Source organism: Eumetopias jubatus, unplaced genomic scaffold (assembly GCF_037043125.1).
Source record: "Eumetopias jubatus isolate StellerSeaLion01/CBP00866 unplaced genomic scaffold, mEumJub1_p1.0 scaffold_8, whole genome shotgun sequence".
NCBI lineage: Eukaryota > Metazoa > Chordata > Mammalia > Carnivora > Otariidae > Eumetopias > Eumetopias jubatus.
The window spans coordinates 117967163-117984595 of record NW_028274814.1 but is presented as its reverse complement, the minus strand read 5'-3'; the positions used below and the strand labels follow the sequence as shown (position 1 = coordinate 117984595).

At 37.1% G+C, this 17433-nt stretch overlaps 1 protein-coding gene across 4 annotated transcripts in view; it reads right to left on the bottom strand.

Moving 5' to 3' along the window:
- CFAP54 (cilia and flagella associated protein 54) overlaps positions 1-17433 on the bottom strand; it is a 296408-nt gene that overhangs the window by 249981 nt on the left and 28994 nt on the right. For all 4 annotated transcript variants that reach the window (XM_088025290.1, XM_088025291.1, XM_028105379.1 and 1 more), the window contains exons 9-12: positions 12855-13053; positions 6388-6569; positions 6140-6305; positions 5124-5209 (exon numbers count right to left, since the gene is read on the bottom strand). In XM_088025290.1, the coding sequence (XP_087881416.1) occupies positions 5124-5209; positions 6140-6305; positions 6388-6569; positions 12855-13053 (633 nt within the window). The remainder of the gene's footprint in view (positions 1-5123; positions 5210-6139; positions 6306-6387; positions 6570-12854; positions 13054-17433) is intronic.

The following is a 17433-nucleotide window of genomic DNA, read 5'->3' as shown; positions in this document are numbered from 1 at the left end:
CTCGCTCTCTCTCTCTCTCTCTCATTCTCTCTCCCAAATAAATAAAATCTTAAAAAAAAAAATATAACTCATTATATCTGAACTAGAAGGATAATGAGTTTATGATTAAAATACACCAAACCTTGAACTTCTTTGGGGCAGCTCTAAGACTTAATTTGCATATGTAGTACCTAGTATGGAACCATAACAGAGATCAATAAATGTTTATTGAATTGAATTGAATGAACTAAGACATACACGATTTTTTTTAAAAGCCGGTAGTAAAAATTCCTTGCCCTGGGGCACCTGGGTGGCTCAGTCAGTTGGGAGTCCCACTCTTGGTCTCAGCTCAGGTCTTGATCTCAGGGTTGTGAGTTCAAGCCCTGCACTGGGTTCCATGCTGGGAACGTGGAGCCTACTTAAAAAAAAAAAAAAAAATCAAGGGCTCCTGGGTGGCTCAGTCCTTAAGCGGCTGCCTTCGGCTCAGGTCATGATCCCAGAGTCCTGGGATCGAGTCCCACATGAGGCTCCCTGCTAAGCGGGAAGCCTGCTTCTCCCACTCCCCCTGCTTGTGTTCCTGCTCTCGCTGTCTCTGTCTCTGTCAAATAAATAAATAAATAAAATCTTAAAAAAAAAAAATCGAGATGAACCATGAAAGACTATAGACTCTGAGAAACAAACTGAGGGTTCTAGAGGGGAGGAGGGTGGGGGGAATGGGTATTAAAGAGGGCACGTATTGAATGGAGCACTGGGTGTTATACCCAAACAATGAATCATGGAACACTACATCAAAAACTAATGATGTAATGTATGGTGATTAACATAACAAAATTTAAAAACAAAATCTGGCTGGGAGCTATACGGGATTAACAGCACAGCTCTGGGCTATTAAAGTGGGCCAGAATGGCTTTCTGACACTGAAGAAATTAAAAGTATGGGAAAGGGTAGCCTCTTCCTCCAGAGGGCATTGTTTGGCCTTAGAGATTCAGAGAAAGCAACTGAAATTAGATTTTTGCATCTGGTCATAGGGGCAATGTTACTAGAAGAAGAAATTATAAATAAGTGTAGAAGAAGGTATAAATAAGTTTTGGTCTATTCATACAGTGGAATACTATGCAATAAAAATGGAACAATATACAACCACTTGCAACAATAAGGACTCTTACAAACAATATCAATTGAAAGAAGCAAGATGCTGAAAGTATGCATAGATCTCCCTTGACTTATAAATTGAAAATACCATAAATCAAAAATGCGTTTAATCTATTGAACATCATAGTCTAGACTTACCTACTTTAAACATGCTCAGAACACTTACATTAGCCTATAGTAGGACAAAGGTCCCGAACACAAAGCCTACTTTATAATAAAGTGTTAACTATCTCATGTAATTTATTGAATACTGTGCTGAAAGTGAAAACCAGAATAGTTGTGTGTCTGTCATTCCCCTCATGATCATGTAGCTGACTAGGAGTCATGGTTGCTGCTGCCCAGCATCATGAGAGAGTATCATACTGCATATTGCCAGCCAGGGAAAAGATCAAAGTTCACAATTTAAAGTATGCTTTCTCCTGAATGTGTATTGTTTGCGCACCATTGTAAGATGGAAAAATCTTAGGTTGAATCATCCTAAGACAGGGACCATCTGTATTTTCTGTATCCCATTACATACAACACAAAAAAATAGGCAAAACTAACCCAATGACTAAAAAGTCAAGATAGTGAGTACCCACGGTAGAGTCAGTGATTGGAAGGGAGCACAGGGGTAGCTACTTGGTGCTGGTCATGTTCTGTTTCTTGAACTGGATGTGCTTCATTTATGAAAACTCATTGAGCTATACACTAGTAAAATGTTTGTCATTATATATATTATTCATCAATATAAAGGTTTAAAAAAAAAGTAAGATTCAAGGGTGCCTGGGTGGCTCACTTGGTTAAGTATCAGACTCTTGATTTTGGCTCAGGCCATGATATCAGAGTCATGACATCAAGCCACCGAGTCAGGCTCTGTGCTCAGTGTGGAGCCTGCTTGTCCCTCTCCCTATGCTCCTCCCCCCGCTCATCCTCTCCCTCTCTTTCAAGTAAATAAATGAATAAAATCTTTAAAAAAACACAAAAACAAAAAGTAAGATTCAAAGTACTGAATTTCTGAATATTTCTGTTTTGGAATATAAACATATATCATGTATCAAATAAGATTATAAAAAAGATATGTCAAGTGCCTGGGTGGCACAATGGGTCAAGCCTGCAACTCTTGGTTTTGGCTCAGGTCATGATCTCAGGGTCGTGAGATCAACCGCATCGGGCTCTGCACTCAACGTGGAGTTGGCTTGGGACTCTCTCTCCCTCTCCTTTCGCCCCTCCTCCAACTTCTCTCTCTAAAATAAATAAATAAATAAATAAACCTTTTAAAAAAAGATATGTCGGGGCGCCTGGGTGGCTCAGTTGGTTAAGCGACTGCCTTTGCCTCAGGTCATGATCCTGGAGTCCCGGGATCGAGTCCCGTATCGGGCTCCTGCTCGGCAGGGAGTCTGCTTCTCCCTCTGACCCTCTTCCCTCTCGTGCTCTCTATCTCTCATTCTCTCTCTCTCAAATAAATAAATAAAATCTTTTAAAAAAAAAGATATGTCAATGCTTCTGAACTAATCTTTTAAAATTTAGATTATTGGGTGCCTGGGTGGCTCAGTCGTTAAGCGGCTGCCTTCGGCTCAGGTCATGATCCCAGAGTCCTGGGATCGAGTCCCGCATCAGGCTCCCTGCTCAGCGGGAAGTCTGCTTCTCCCTCTCCCTCTGCCTGCCTCTCTGCCTACTTGTTCTCTCTCTCTCTGTCAAATAAATAAAATCTTTAAAAAATAAAATAAAATTTAGATTATTAAATAAATTATGAAAATAAACAAAATCAAAGCTCATAGGTATTGATTGCTTATGATGAACCTCAAAGGTGGCCAGGAGCATGGGCACAGGACAGAAATGGGACCAGCTTCAGGAACAGCAGAAAAGCTCTCTGTATTGGGTTGGACATAGAAGGGACATGAGCAACCCATCACACCCTATCCTTTCCTCTAAAGAATGTTTAATCTTCTTGTCCTCAGTTTCCCCAATTGGTCCTTTATACCTGGATTTAGCAACTGAACTCAAGAACAGAGATCCTCAAGAGTAAATCTTGTCTACTAGGCCTTGAAAAAACAAGTCTAAGGATGACAATTGGACATCTTGGTAGATTTGGAACATAACTACATCTGATTCCTAGACTGCTAATAGCTCATGATCATTACTAGCTTCTGGAACTATACCTCAATGAAAATATTATTCTTGGAAGACTTGTCCTAAGTTCATCATTAAAATACTTATTTGTAAAAAAAAAAAAAAAAATCCTTGCCCTTTTCAGCCTTGATTAGAATTTTTTGGTTTAACCCCAAAAAACAAATAATCCAGTTAAGATATGGACAGAAGACATGAATAGACATTTTTCCAAAGAAGACATTCAAATGACTAACAGATACATGAAAGATGCTCAACATCACTCATCACTCAACATCAGGGACATATAAATAAAAACCACAGTCAGACACTACCTCAACCAGTCAGAATGGCCAAAATTAACAACACTGAAACAACAGATGTTGGCAAGGATGCAGAGAAAGAACCCTCTTACACTGCTGGTGGGAAGGCAAGCTGGTACAGCCACTCTGGAAAACAGTATGGAGGTTCCTCAAATATTAAAAATAGAGCTACCCTATGACCCAGCAATTGCACTACTAGGTACTTACCCCAAAGGATAAAAAAATACTGATTCTAAGGGGCACATGCACCCTAATGTTTACAGCAGCATTATCAACAATAGCCAAACTATGGAGAGGGCCCAAATGTCCATCAACAAATGAATGGATAAAGAAGATGTGGTATATACACACACACACACACACACACACACACACACACACACACACACACACACAATGGAATATTACTTAGCCACAAAAAAGGAAACCTTGCCATTTGCAATGACATGGATAGAGTGAGGTGTATTATGCTAAGTGAAATAAGTCAATCAGAGAAAGACAAATACCACATGACTTCACTTATCTATGGAATTTAGGAAACAAAACAGATGAAAATAGGGGAAAGAAGGGGAAAAAAAGGAGAGAGGGAGACAAATCATAAGAGAGTCTCAACTATGGAGAGCAAACTGAGGGTTGATGGAGGGGAGGAGTGTGGGGGATGGGCTAAACAGGTGATGGGTATTAAGGAGGGCACTTGTGATGAACGCTGGGTGTTATCTGTAAGTGATGAATCACTAAATTCTAGTCCAGAAACCAATATTATACTATATGTTAACTAACTAGAATTTAAATAAAAACTTGAAACAAAAAAAAAGAATTTTTTGTTTAGCTCTCCTACTATAATCATTATATTTGCTCTCAAATACCTTTCTTACAAAAATTAAATACGTGTCACAAGTATTTAATAAACCCAGAAGAAATAAAAAACATTTTACCAGTGGAACTTCTCAAGTCCCTTACTGTGGTTTCACTTCCCTGAACAAAAGTTAATACAATGCTCTATCATTGTGGTTTTCAAATTTTCTTTAGAATAGTAAAGCCAAATTTTCAAATGAAATTCTATCTCAACAATTGTATATAAAACTAATAAAAACAGGTTAGGGTGTTATACCCAAAGCTGAACTCCTGAGGGAACTTTGGCAAAGCCCTGGGGATCCCTGGAATTCAGTTTTAACCACCAGTGCTGTTCTAGTTACTTAAACATTCATACTCACAAATCATCATCTCTAATGGCCATTGGGTACAAAGTGACTCTAAATAATAACTAAGCGCCGTATTCATGGACTGGAAAGCGGTATTTCATTAAGAATGTTAACTCTAATTGAAATGACTGCTTCATTTCCTTCATTATTAGGAATATAGCTAGCATAGGAATTTTCCAAAAAGGAACAAAAAGAGTTATTATCAAAACAGACTTAAAATCAGAAGTCAGACTATGACTCAACCTCTTATTTAATGATTAAACAATACAGAATTTTGGCAAGGTGCAATTCCCGTGATATTTTAAATCTGGCTTTAAATTAGGTATAATAACCTCCTTCAACACTATTACAAAGTCTTCAAAAAAGCAATTAATTTCACCTGGGGAGAAGCACAGACACAAGAGTACAAGGTTGCTGCCAAATGGAAAATGTCTTCTGAATATCCGTAAGTCTTCAAACAAGAATCTAATTCATAAAGAGGAGAAAAATGAAACAAAAAAATCAATTACAAAATTTCAAATAGAAAAGGCATAGAAGCAAAAATTCTACAAAATGACATAAATGGTATCTGGACAAATATCATGTCACTAAGATATTTCTATATGAAAACTAATCTAAGTGGGCTCTAATGCAATTAAAATAGACTATTATCATTAATCTGTGATCTGTATGCCAACTACATCCAGAATAGAATTGAAAAGGCTTATAATATTAAAACACATGTAAAATATGGCAGTTGAAATAAAAATAACAAAAATATCTATTCAGAAACCACTAGAAAAAATATATGTATCATTGCTTGGTACAAATTATTTACTGCAATTGAACAGCCAGAAAATGCCTTAATAACATTATAAAACATAAAAAAAGATTAGGGATTAAATCATTCTTGTCAGTCTAAAATTAGAGGTTGCAGATTTCCAGTTATATGTACAATAACTTTTAAGACTTAAAATGCTGGAATGAAAAACTGCCCCTACTGAAAAAAGATGGGAGACCACCAAATCTTCCCTTGCTAAAGGGAACTGATAGCTTTTGATTTACTGCCGTGCTGGTCTCTCACTTACCAACAAGGTAGCAGCTAAGTAGAACCTTACTCACCTCCTCAAAATCATCACATAGAATAAAACCCAGCATCCTTACAAGGTCTAGGAGCCTACAGGATCTGGCACCCAGCTATTTCTCTGCCTACATTTCCTACCACATTCTCAAATTCCACCAGCACTACCAGCGCACGCTAGCCACATGTGCCTCCTTGTCATTCCTTCAACAACCAAGCACTTGGTCTTTGCATGTCCTGTTTCCTCTGCCTTGAACATTCTTTCTCACTTTGCCTAGAGAGTATATTTTATCAGATGAAATTTTAAGTTTTCAAAAAGGCAAATAAATACTCACCATGAAAAGTAATTTTCTTAACATAAATTTGAGCTGATTGTCCTTCTTTGTAATTTTCCATGGGAAAGACCAAACCTTTGTTTCTCTTTACATTGATTAAAGGTTCTATTGCAACAAGAAGAATTAAATCCTTTTCTGCTTTCTTTGACTCTGGATCATCCTGCCTCTAAGAGAAGTATATCCCACAAGTTAATAATTCAAGCCATCTTAACAAAATAAAAACAAATTATTGGTTTTGTATATGTTACCTGGAGAAAATCAATAAGCTGCCCAGCTAAAGATTCAAATAAACTCCATTCCTCATAAGTAAAAGCTAACTTTACAAATTTCACAGCGGCATCTATAGAAATAACATTTTTTCCTTTTACAGTAAGTTGCAAAAGAGATGTTTGTGGAAAATCAAGCATTCCATCTGCACCAGTATTTGACACTAGAAAAGAAAAAAGAGAGGTTTGAATGTCACTCATGCAAAGAAATATTTACTAAATATTAACTAACAGATACTGCTAGGCACAAGAGAAACAATGGAAAAGAAGCAAATACAATCCCTACCTTTACAGAGCTTATACTCTAATGAGGAAACAAGAAATCTTAGAAGGGAAATACAGGGTGCTGTGGGGACAAATAAGAAGGGCATCGAACATGGGTTTGAGGTAGGAGAGTGGTCAAGGTCGTCCAGCCAGAGGAAGGAACATGGAATCCCAAACACAGAGAATTAGCAAGAGTTAACTAGTCAAAGAGGTAGCTAGATATTACAAACTGAAAGCTCAGGAAACAGGTCTATAATAGGGATACAGCTTTAGAGTCATCATTATATATCCATAGTAAACAACAGAAGCAGCCATGGGCAATGTACAGCTGCCTAGGACAGGAGAATTACGACCCCCAACACGTAAGAGAAGGGTAGAGGAAGAAAAGGCTGCAAAGAAGAGTGTTTAGAAAGGAGTATTCAACAGTAACAAATACTAGAGTGTAAAGGAAGAAAAGCACTGAGAAGGGACCCTTGGATTGAACAAAAAGGAAGTTGTCCATGACATTTTCCGTAGAGGGCTGAGGACAGAGGGCTGAAGACTGTATAAGTAAGAAGGAAAGAATTTAGAACGGTGGAAACAGACAATTCCTGACTATAACAAGAGGAAGAAATACAGGGAAGGAGCTGAAAGAGGACATGGGATAAAGGGACAGTTTGGAAAGATTAGGCTAAAAGACTTCAAAAGGAAGAGAAGGAACACCCCATCCATTTTAAAGAGAGACAGTGGAAAGGATGGGTACAGGTGAGGGTAAATTTTCAAGTGTGGGTAGAGGAAACCTCATCTGAGATCGTTTTCTTCATGGAGAAGAGATGAGCCCAAACTGTAGCAGAGAAACTCCCTTCCTGCAGATGGGCATGCACATGTACACACACATACCCTAAACTCACTTGAAAGTACACATGCTAAGGTCTAGGCTTTCACCTCTCTTTCCAGGTGTTGTGGACAAGTCAGGTGACTGCTCCAAAGCAACAGGGTAAGCTCATGAAAAAATAAAGTTAAAAACACAAACACTTTGAAACAAAGACCACTAATGAAAACATTTTTTACCAGAGGAAGCAGAAAAATAGAAAAGAGTAAACACTTAAGCTTAATAAGTATTCTCTCAAGGAAATAGAGGATTTTAGAAACATGAAGCGAGAATAAACTGCTGTGAAAAAGAATCAAACAGAGACTAGGTATAAATTACTTTATTGTTGAAACAAAGAATTCAATAGATGAATGGAATAGAATAGCAAGAACCAAAGAACAAATTAGTGACCTGGAAAGTTGAACTGAGGAAGCTTCCCAGAAGGCAACAGAAAGGAATAAAGAGATTAAAATAATTAAATAAGATAATGGAGAGTGGACGTGTTAACATCTGCTATGAGGGCCCTCAGAGAATTATTTTTTAAGATTTCATTTATTTATTTGAGAGAGAGAGAGAGCACAAGCAGGAGTATGGCAGAGGGAGAGGGAGAAGCAGGCTCGCCACTGAGCAGGGAAACCAACGTGGGGCTCTATCGAGGATCATGACCTGAGCTGAAGGCAGACACTTAGCCAACTGAGCCACCCAGGTGCCCCGCCTCAGAGAACTTTTTAAAAATATTTATGTATTTATTTAACAGAGAACAGGGATGTGCAGAGGGAGAGAATCTTCAAGCAAACTCCCTGCTAAGCACAGAGCCAGCACAGGGCTCAATCTCACAATCCATGAAATCATGACCTGAGCCAAAACCAAGAGTCGGATGCCTAACTGACTCAGCCATCTAGGTGCCCCGAGAATTTTTTTAAAAAGTAAACATAAGGGGAAGAAACAAAGAAGTAAGATAAAAAATGAAAGAAAGATGTAAGACCTCAAAGTACCTCCTGTATTACCAAACCTACCCCTAGACCGAATATAACGAAATGTAAGAACATCACAGGAAAGGACACTGTCAAAGCTAAATCTGTAAAACAACAAGGTTTAAACTGTTGAGAGATGGGCGCCTGGGTGGCTCAGTTGGTTAAGCAACTGCCTTCGGCTCAGGTCATGATTCTAGGGTCCCCGGATCAAGCCCCGCATCAGGCTCCCTGCTCAGCGGAGAGCCTGCTTCTCCCTCTCCCACTCCCCCTGCTTGTGTTCCTGCTCTTGCTGTCTCTCTCTGTCAAATAAATAAATAAAATCTTAAAAAAAAAAAAAAAAACTGTTGAGAGACTTCTCAATACCATATAAAAGACTATGGTGAGGGGCGCCTGGGTGGCTCAGTCGTTAAGCATCCGCCTTCGGCTCAGGTCATGATCCCAGGGTTCTGGGATCGAGCCCCACATCGGGCTCGAAGTCTGCTTCTCCCTCTCCCATTCCCCCTGCTTGTGTTCCCTCTCTCGCTGTGTCTCTCTCTGTCAAATAAATAAATAAAATCTTAAAAAAAAAAAAAGACTATGGAGAAATGTCTTTAAAATTCAAAAAGAAACAAACTTCTAAGCAAAATATTATATCTAGCTAAACTATTTCAAAGTTCTTAGAGTTTGTATTTGAGCAAAAAGAAATGAATTTAGAAAGAAGTAGTGAAAAATGGGAAAGATGAAGGAAAAGGCTTAATAGTGTATTCCCTATCTTAAAAAACAATGACCAGGACTTGTATCTAGAATATACAAAGAATTCTCAAAATTCAATAGAAAAAATAAGCAATTCGATTAGAAAACTGGCAAAAGACACTAAAGGGAAAGAGAATATGAAGGTGGAAAATAAATATATGAAAAGATGTTCAGCATCATTACCCATTAGGGAAAAGCCACAATGAAATAGCACTATACACCTCTCAGAATGGCTAAAAGAAATAGTGATAACACCAAATACTGTTGAGGATGTTATAAAACTGGATCTCTCATACATTGTGAGTGGGAATGTGAAATGGTACAGTCAACCTGAAAGACAGTATGGCAATTTTCCACAAAACAACATACACACTTACCCAGCAATTATACTCTTGAGCATTTATCCCAGAGAAATGAAAACACATGTGCACACAAAGAACTGTACTCAAATGTTCATAACAGCTGTACCCTAAGAGCCAAAAACTGGAAAGAACTCAAATGTCCTTCAACAGGTAAACAGTCAGACAAACTGTGATACATCCATACCATGGGCTACTCCTCAGCAATTCTAAGAAGTGAACTATTAATGCACACAACTTGGATACGTCTCAAAGTAATTATACTGAGTAAAAAAGCACATGTATAGTCACCTCGTTTATGGCAAAAGGATACTACAGTCAATGCGGAAAGGAAGGTCTCTTCAATAAATGGTGTTGTGTCAACTAGATGTTATATGGAAATAAATAAATCTTGATCTCTACCTCATACCAACAAAAACAAAATTGAGACCTAAAGCTTCTAGAAGGAAACACTGGACTATATCTTTATGACATTACAGTACAGAGATTTCTTAAACATGATGCAAAAATGGTTAACTATAAAGGCTATACTGATAGACTGGACTACATTAAAATTAAGAATTCCTGTTCCTTAACAGCTATAATTAAGAGAATGAAAAGGCAAGCCACCAAGTGGGAAAAGATATTTGCAATATATACATATTCAACAAAGAACTTATATCCAGAATCTATAAAGAATTCTGACAAACCAATAAGAAAAAAACAAATAGCCCAATAGAAAAATGGGCAAAAGATGGTTCACAAAATGGCCCCCTTCCACAGAGGGCAAGGAGAGACTGAAAAAGAGGCAGACTACTCCAGATTGGTAGGTGGTAATTTTAATAAAGCAAAGGAATTTATATATAAGGCTTGTCTATACAGTTTCCCCAGAAGATTTAACTGGGCTCAGTCACGTATACCATCCACCTGGTCTCAACAACACCTTACTCTCATAAGGCTACATCCTTGAAACCACTGCTAGTACAAGAATAGTAGGTAGGACATACACACCAAGGACAGGGTGGGGTGGGAGATGGGGAGTTTAAGGAGCCTCCAAATGCCTGGGTCCAGCTCAAGAATTAACTGGTAGTCATATCCTCTTGATGACCTCCTCCAACAAATCTGAATAGGCACTTTGCAAAATAGGATATCCAAATGGTGAAGAAATATATGAAAAAGTGCCCAACTTCATTAGTCATCAGAGAAATGCACATTAAATCCATAATACTACTGAATTTGCTGAATTCACACCAGAATGGACAAATGAAAAAGACAAAGAAATCTAAGTGTCCAAATTTGGAGCAATTAGAACTCTCATAAAATGCTGCTGGTGGTATAATTGGTACCAAAAAAAATTAAATAAATAAATCATTTTGGAAACCAGTATCCGCTACAGCAAAACACACACATACCCTATGCTGTATCAATTCCACACCAAAAGAAATGCATAGCAGATGATGTTCTCTTTCAGCAATTTACAAAACAAGCAGACCAAAAACATCAGTAGGAATTGAGAAGACTTAACTACATGATTTACAAACTTCACCTAATCAACATATATATAAAGCAATGTACCCAACAATGAAAGAACATAGAGTCTTTCCAAGTATATACAGACTATTTACCAAAATTGACAAGTTAGGCCATAAACCACATCTCAACAATTTCAACAGCTTCAAAGAATATCAAATAGAATATGCTTTCTGGCCACAATATAAGTAAGCTAGAGATCAATACAAAAAAAAACAATTAGCATATCTCCATGTTTTTTGACTCATGGCACGGTATCAAAAAAAAAAAAAGCACAATGGGAATTTGAAAATATTCTTAACTAAATGATAATGAAGGTATGATAAATCAAAACTTCAGGTACATAGCTGCAGTTGCATTTAGAGACAAATGCCTTAATATGCATATGTTAAATAAGGATAAATCCTAAAAAATCAATGATCTAAGCTTCCAAGTCAATAAATTTTTTAAAAATCAGCAAAGTAAACCCAAGATAGTAGAATAAGAGAAATAATAAAGAACAGAAACTAATAATATGGAAAACAAATATACAATATTTGTTTGTAATAGAGAGGATAGACACAAATATTGCTCATGGAAAAAGACTAATGAAATTGGCAGACTCCTGAGGAAACTGATGAAATGAGAGAAAAAGGCAAGCTGACCACTACTAGGTATGAAAAAGAGGAGCCCAGACACCTACAGATCTTATAAAGAAGATTAAGAAGATCATAATGAGATATTATAAATAATTTTATGAAAATTTGAAAATACTGGATCAAAAAATATAATTTTCTCAAGTCCTATTTACCAAACTGATAGATTTTTTTAATGAAAAGAAAGCATAAATCATTTTATATCTATGAGAAATTTTTAATCCATAGTTAAAAACCTTTCCACAAAGAAAATTCCAGTAAATTCGATCGAACACGTAGGAAGAAATAACATCAATCTGACACAAAATCTTTCAGATAAGACAGCAAGAGAGTGCACTTCTCAACTCTTTATATGAGGTCAATATGACCTTGAAAGCAAAACCTAAAAAGGACATTACAAGAAAGGAAAATCTGTCTCATGAACAGAGAAGCAATACAATAAACATTAGCAAACAAAATCAAATAATATATCAAAAGGATAATCCTCACCTCCACATTAGACTTATTCCAAAAATACAGGGTGGTTAAAAATTAGATAAGCAATCAATGTAATTTACCACATTAATAGAAATAAACTAGAAATCCACTCAATCAACTCAATAAATCCAGAAAAGACTTTTGATGAAATTCAACAACTATTCAGAATTAAAAACAAACAAACAAAACTCAGCAAACCAAGAATAAAAGAAACTTCCTTAATATGGAGAAAAGGTATCTAAAAAAATCCTTCAGCAAACATCAAAATTAATGGTAAAATGTCAAAAGCTTTCCATGTGAGATCATAAATGAGACAAGGATATCTGCTATCACCACTTCCATTTCATGTTTTATTAGAGATCCTATCCAGTGCAATAAGCCAAGAAATGCAAGAAAGAAGAAATTAAAAGATTAAGAATTGGAAAGAAAGAAATACAATAGTCATTATTCACAGGTAAGATGATAATATACCTAAGCAAATCCAAAAGAAAATCTCATAAATTATTTAAATTATCAGTTGAGTTTAACAAGATTGCTGAATTTAAGATAAAAAAAAAATTGGGTATCAGTTTCTTATATGTGGAATACCATAATAAAATTTTTGTTTTTCATGTTCTACCATAATATATTATTTTAACAAACTATTTACTTATTAAAAGTTCTTTTCCTGCCATAAACAGTTCTGAGACAACATCACGAACTTCTACTTCATCTGTAACAATAGGTCCAGTTTGTAGTGTGCGCCTATTTGAATCAGAAAGAGCTTCTAAGACAGCCAGAAACCGGGATGCGGTGCTGTCAAACATCTCATCCAACAGCCGCTCTGTGATGGTACGTGGCCACGGCAACTGGAATAAAAACAAAAACAAAAACAAAAAACCACAGTCCACTTCTTTAAAGTTCTACAATGTTTAATATTATAAGCAAAGAGAAGTAAGGCATGCTTCACTAATGCTAAGAGTGGCTGGCCTATCATTGAGCTGGCTACTTTTATGGTGTTCATTTTTGAGGTGTTTCTCCAGACTCCATTAAAGTTTATGTCATAACACCATTACGTCAAAGACTGCTATTTCTTTATGTTCATGTTTCCAAGGCAGCATTAAAAGGCTATTACTGTCTTTTTATTAGGGCAACATCAATCTCCATATGCTTTGTGTTACCTTAATTACAGCCTTCAGGAACTGATACTCAAACTTTGGTTGCCTAGGAATCTCTCAGGAGTGCTTTTTTTTTTTTAAGATTTTATTTATTTATTCATGAGAGAGAGGCAGAGGGAGAAGCAGGCTTCCCAAGGAGCACGGAGCCCGATGCAGGACTCAATCCCAGGACCCCGGGATCATGACCTGAGCCGAAGGCAGACTCAACCATCTGAGCCACCCAGGCGCCCTTCAGGAGTGCTTTATAGATTCACAGACCAAATCTTGAGATTCAGTGGGTCTAGATGGGGCACTTTTCATAAGCACCACAGGAAATTCTAATGCAGAAGGTCCTTAAACCCAAATTTGAAAGAATATTTCACAGTATAAATAGCTGGTCTTGTGGTAGTTAATGAAAGAAGAATTGACCAGCTGTATAGCAATATGCTAATGACTTTTATGAGCCCTGTATGAATTCCCAGCCACTCTGCTTAATGATTTCCCCTCCTGCCTATGACTTGCCTCTACACTATTCTGACAACTGATCTGTTCTCTGTATTTAGGTTACCGGTAAGTAAGAGAAGCAGCTCTGGTCAGCTTTTTTAGAATCCATGTCCAGTTACAAGATACCCATCATATCCCCCATATTTCCCCTGCTTCTCTCCTCTTCTTGGGGCAAAGTCAGAAAGACAGAAAAACATAAACAGGGTTAAAACTGCCTTGGACTATTTCTCCCCAAACATCAACTTCTCTACTCATTAGCTTCTATGACTTTTCAATCCATAGGTTAACTGATAGGTTAAAAACCTCAATGAACTTGAACTTCATGCCCTAGCCTTTTACAAACAGAGGTAAGGGTTTCTTCTAAGAATTTTACTGTAGGTTAAAACAGAGCTTTTAAAACATTATACTTAAAAGCATAATAAACTTTCTAATAATTAGAAGTATTCAAAATGAAATTATAAAAACCAAAGATTATAGTTAAATTGTTTTTAGAAATACCAGAGAAAAACTAGCAAAAAGTGAAATAGAATATTTATCAGAGCTGTAGATGAATACCAAGTAAAACATTTTAAAATATAAATATTTAAAAGATCTATAAAAAAGATTTAAGGCAATAAAAAAACAATGGGTTGCCAAGCATGACAAGCAAATTATTAATGTCTACAAAAACGAGTTCATTTAAGTATATTTTAAAAATTAAAATCTCTAGTAGATAAATGGTCAAAAACTGTGGAAGATAAAATTCACAGAAGGAAATAAAAAGAGTAAACACAAATATAAGGGAAAGTTGGATCAAAGAAATAGTTAAAATGACAAGCCATTTTATAAAACGGAATTATTTAAAAAATAAAGAGGGATGCCTGGGTGGCTCAGTCAGTTAAGCATCTGACTCTTGATTTAGGCTGAGCTCATGATCTCGGGGTCGTGGGATTGAGCCCCAGGTCGGGCTCTGCACTCAGCGCAGAGTCTGCCCTAGATTCTCTCTCTCCCTCTCTCCTGCCCCTCCCACCACGTGCTCGCTCTCTCTCTCAAATAAATAAAAATCTTTTTTAAAAAATAATAGCAAAATGATAACAACTTGTAGTGAAATTGGTACCTGCAGGCTGTACCTTGCATAGCTATTTCAGAAATCAATTTGGGAATATATATCAGGAGAAATAAAAGTGCTTGTATCCTTTGATTCAAATCCTACACCTTGAACTTTGTCCACAGGAAATAAAAAAAAATAGCACATTGAATCTGTTGATTATTTCAATATTTAGAATAACAAAGAACTGGAAACAACTAAAATTTTAAATAGTAATAAAAATATTTGACCAGTTATGGTACAAATACTGCATAGAGCATGTTAAACCACCTTTAAAAACATCCGGATGGATGAGAAGCTAAATGACATGATCCAGATAGTATGTGCAACTTCTAAATAGTATGGTTTGTAGGACATCTACTCCATGAGATGTATTATATTAATCTCCAACATAATATACCTAGCCCAGTCAAGCTTAATTTCTCACTGTCCCCCAGTAAACTTTGTTTGCTCCTGCGTCCAAGCTATCATTGTGCCCTTGTCCTGTACTTAGAACGCTTTATCCTCCCGTCCCTATCCACTCAAATCCTGCTCATTAGTCCAAGGCCATTCAAAAAGACAGAACTGTGACTTTGCTCTTCTATATTCCACCATACATGTAACCATGGTAGGCATTTAATACATTCTGTTAAATGAATGAATAAAAATAAATAATAGTAATAGCTAATATTCCTAAGGACCTACTGCATGCCAGAAACATTCTAAGGGCTTTACATGTAATTCATTTAATCTCTACCATTATTTCCTTTTTTTTTTATTTATTTGACAGAGAGAGACACAGCGAGAGAGGGAACACAAGCAGGGGGAGTGGGAGAGGGAGAAGCAGGCTTCCCGCCGAGCAGGGAGCCCGATGCGGGGCTCGATCCCAGGACCCTGGGATCCTGACCTGAGCTGAAGGCAGATGCTTAACGACTGAGCCACCCAGGTGCCCCTCATTATTTCCTTCTTAATACTTATCACAAACTATAATTACTATACTTATTTATTGTGTAACTTCTCCACTAGAATGTAACTCCTATCTTGTTCATATAGCACGTAGTTTAAAAATATTTATTGAATGAATCACTAAACAGTCAGTCATTAGGAGTATGGATTAGTAGTCCTTTAAAGGAATCCTTTGAAAGTCAAACTGATTAACCGTGAGTTTACAACGGATTTACAAATTCAGAAATGTTTTATAAAATAGATTTAACGCGTATTGAAATTATTTTCTTTTGCAGACACATAATAAAATTATTTCATACATATAAAGCAGAACATTCTGCAAAGTATGTCAAGGTAATATACTATGACTTTATAAAAAGGGTATGATGACTATTCCCTATAGAAACTACCAACTAAACAATCATAACTTTTTTCTAAAAAGATATACCACCAGACTTTTCCATAAGATAATTATCTTTTTTTTTTTAAGATTTTATTTATTTGATAGAGAGAGACGCAGTGAGGGAGGGAACACAAGCAGGGGGAGCGGGAGAGGGAGAAGCAGGCTTCCTGCCGATCAGGGAGCCCAATGTGGGGCTCGATCCCAGGACCCTGGGACCAGGACCTGAGCCAAAGGCAGACACTTAATGACTGAGCCACCCAGGCGCCCCTCTATAAGACAATTATCTTAAAGGAAACCAGAAATAGATGTGTTTTTAATGTAATGTTATCTGGAATTTGAAATGCTTCTCTTTGGAAATATATTTAATTTTTATTGAAGGATGATTATAAAGCATAATAATATGCTAATTAATGACAGTCTTGCAGCTTTGGATACTTAAATTTGGTTTGCTCAGAGAAAAAAAATTGCTAGCCAGAAAAAAAAATACCTACCCCTTGCTCTCTTACAAATGCTATAGAGCGTTACTACTCAACAATACCAGATGCGGGGGCGCCTGGGTGGCTCAGTCGTTAAGCGTCTGCCTTCGGCTCAGGTCATGGTCCCAGAGTCCTGGGATCGAGCCCCGCATCGGGCTCCCTGCTCCGCGGGGGGCCTGCTTCTCCCTCTCCCACTCCCCCTGCTTGTGTTCCTTCTCTCTCTGTGTCTCTCTGTCAAATAAATTTAAAAACAAACAAACAAAAAAAAAAACAATACCAGATGCAGGCAGTTCCACAGCTCATCCAAAGAATTACCTATGATTGGGCAAGTCCCCACCCCCACTGATTATCCACCATTGGTCAGTAAGGGATATGATTTTAAAAGGATGTATGAAATGCACCTCTGGGCTCAGCAGCCAACATACCATAGTTACACTAAGAAGCAATAGAAAGCTACCATGCCCACATAATTTTTGTATTTAGATATTATGATTTATTTTAGAGAAAAGAAAAATAACTTCTCCGAAATGTTATAAGAAGAAATGCATGAAGAGAGCAGCAGGCATCGGAGTAATGAGAAAGCACTGGCCCAGAGTCCCGCAGCTGCCTTTGCGGCCTTTGAGGCCATAGTTCAAATACTCTGGGCTTTATGTTCCCATATGGAATAGGACAGGACTGGACCAGACGATTTCCTAAAT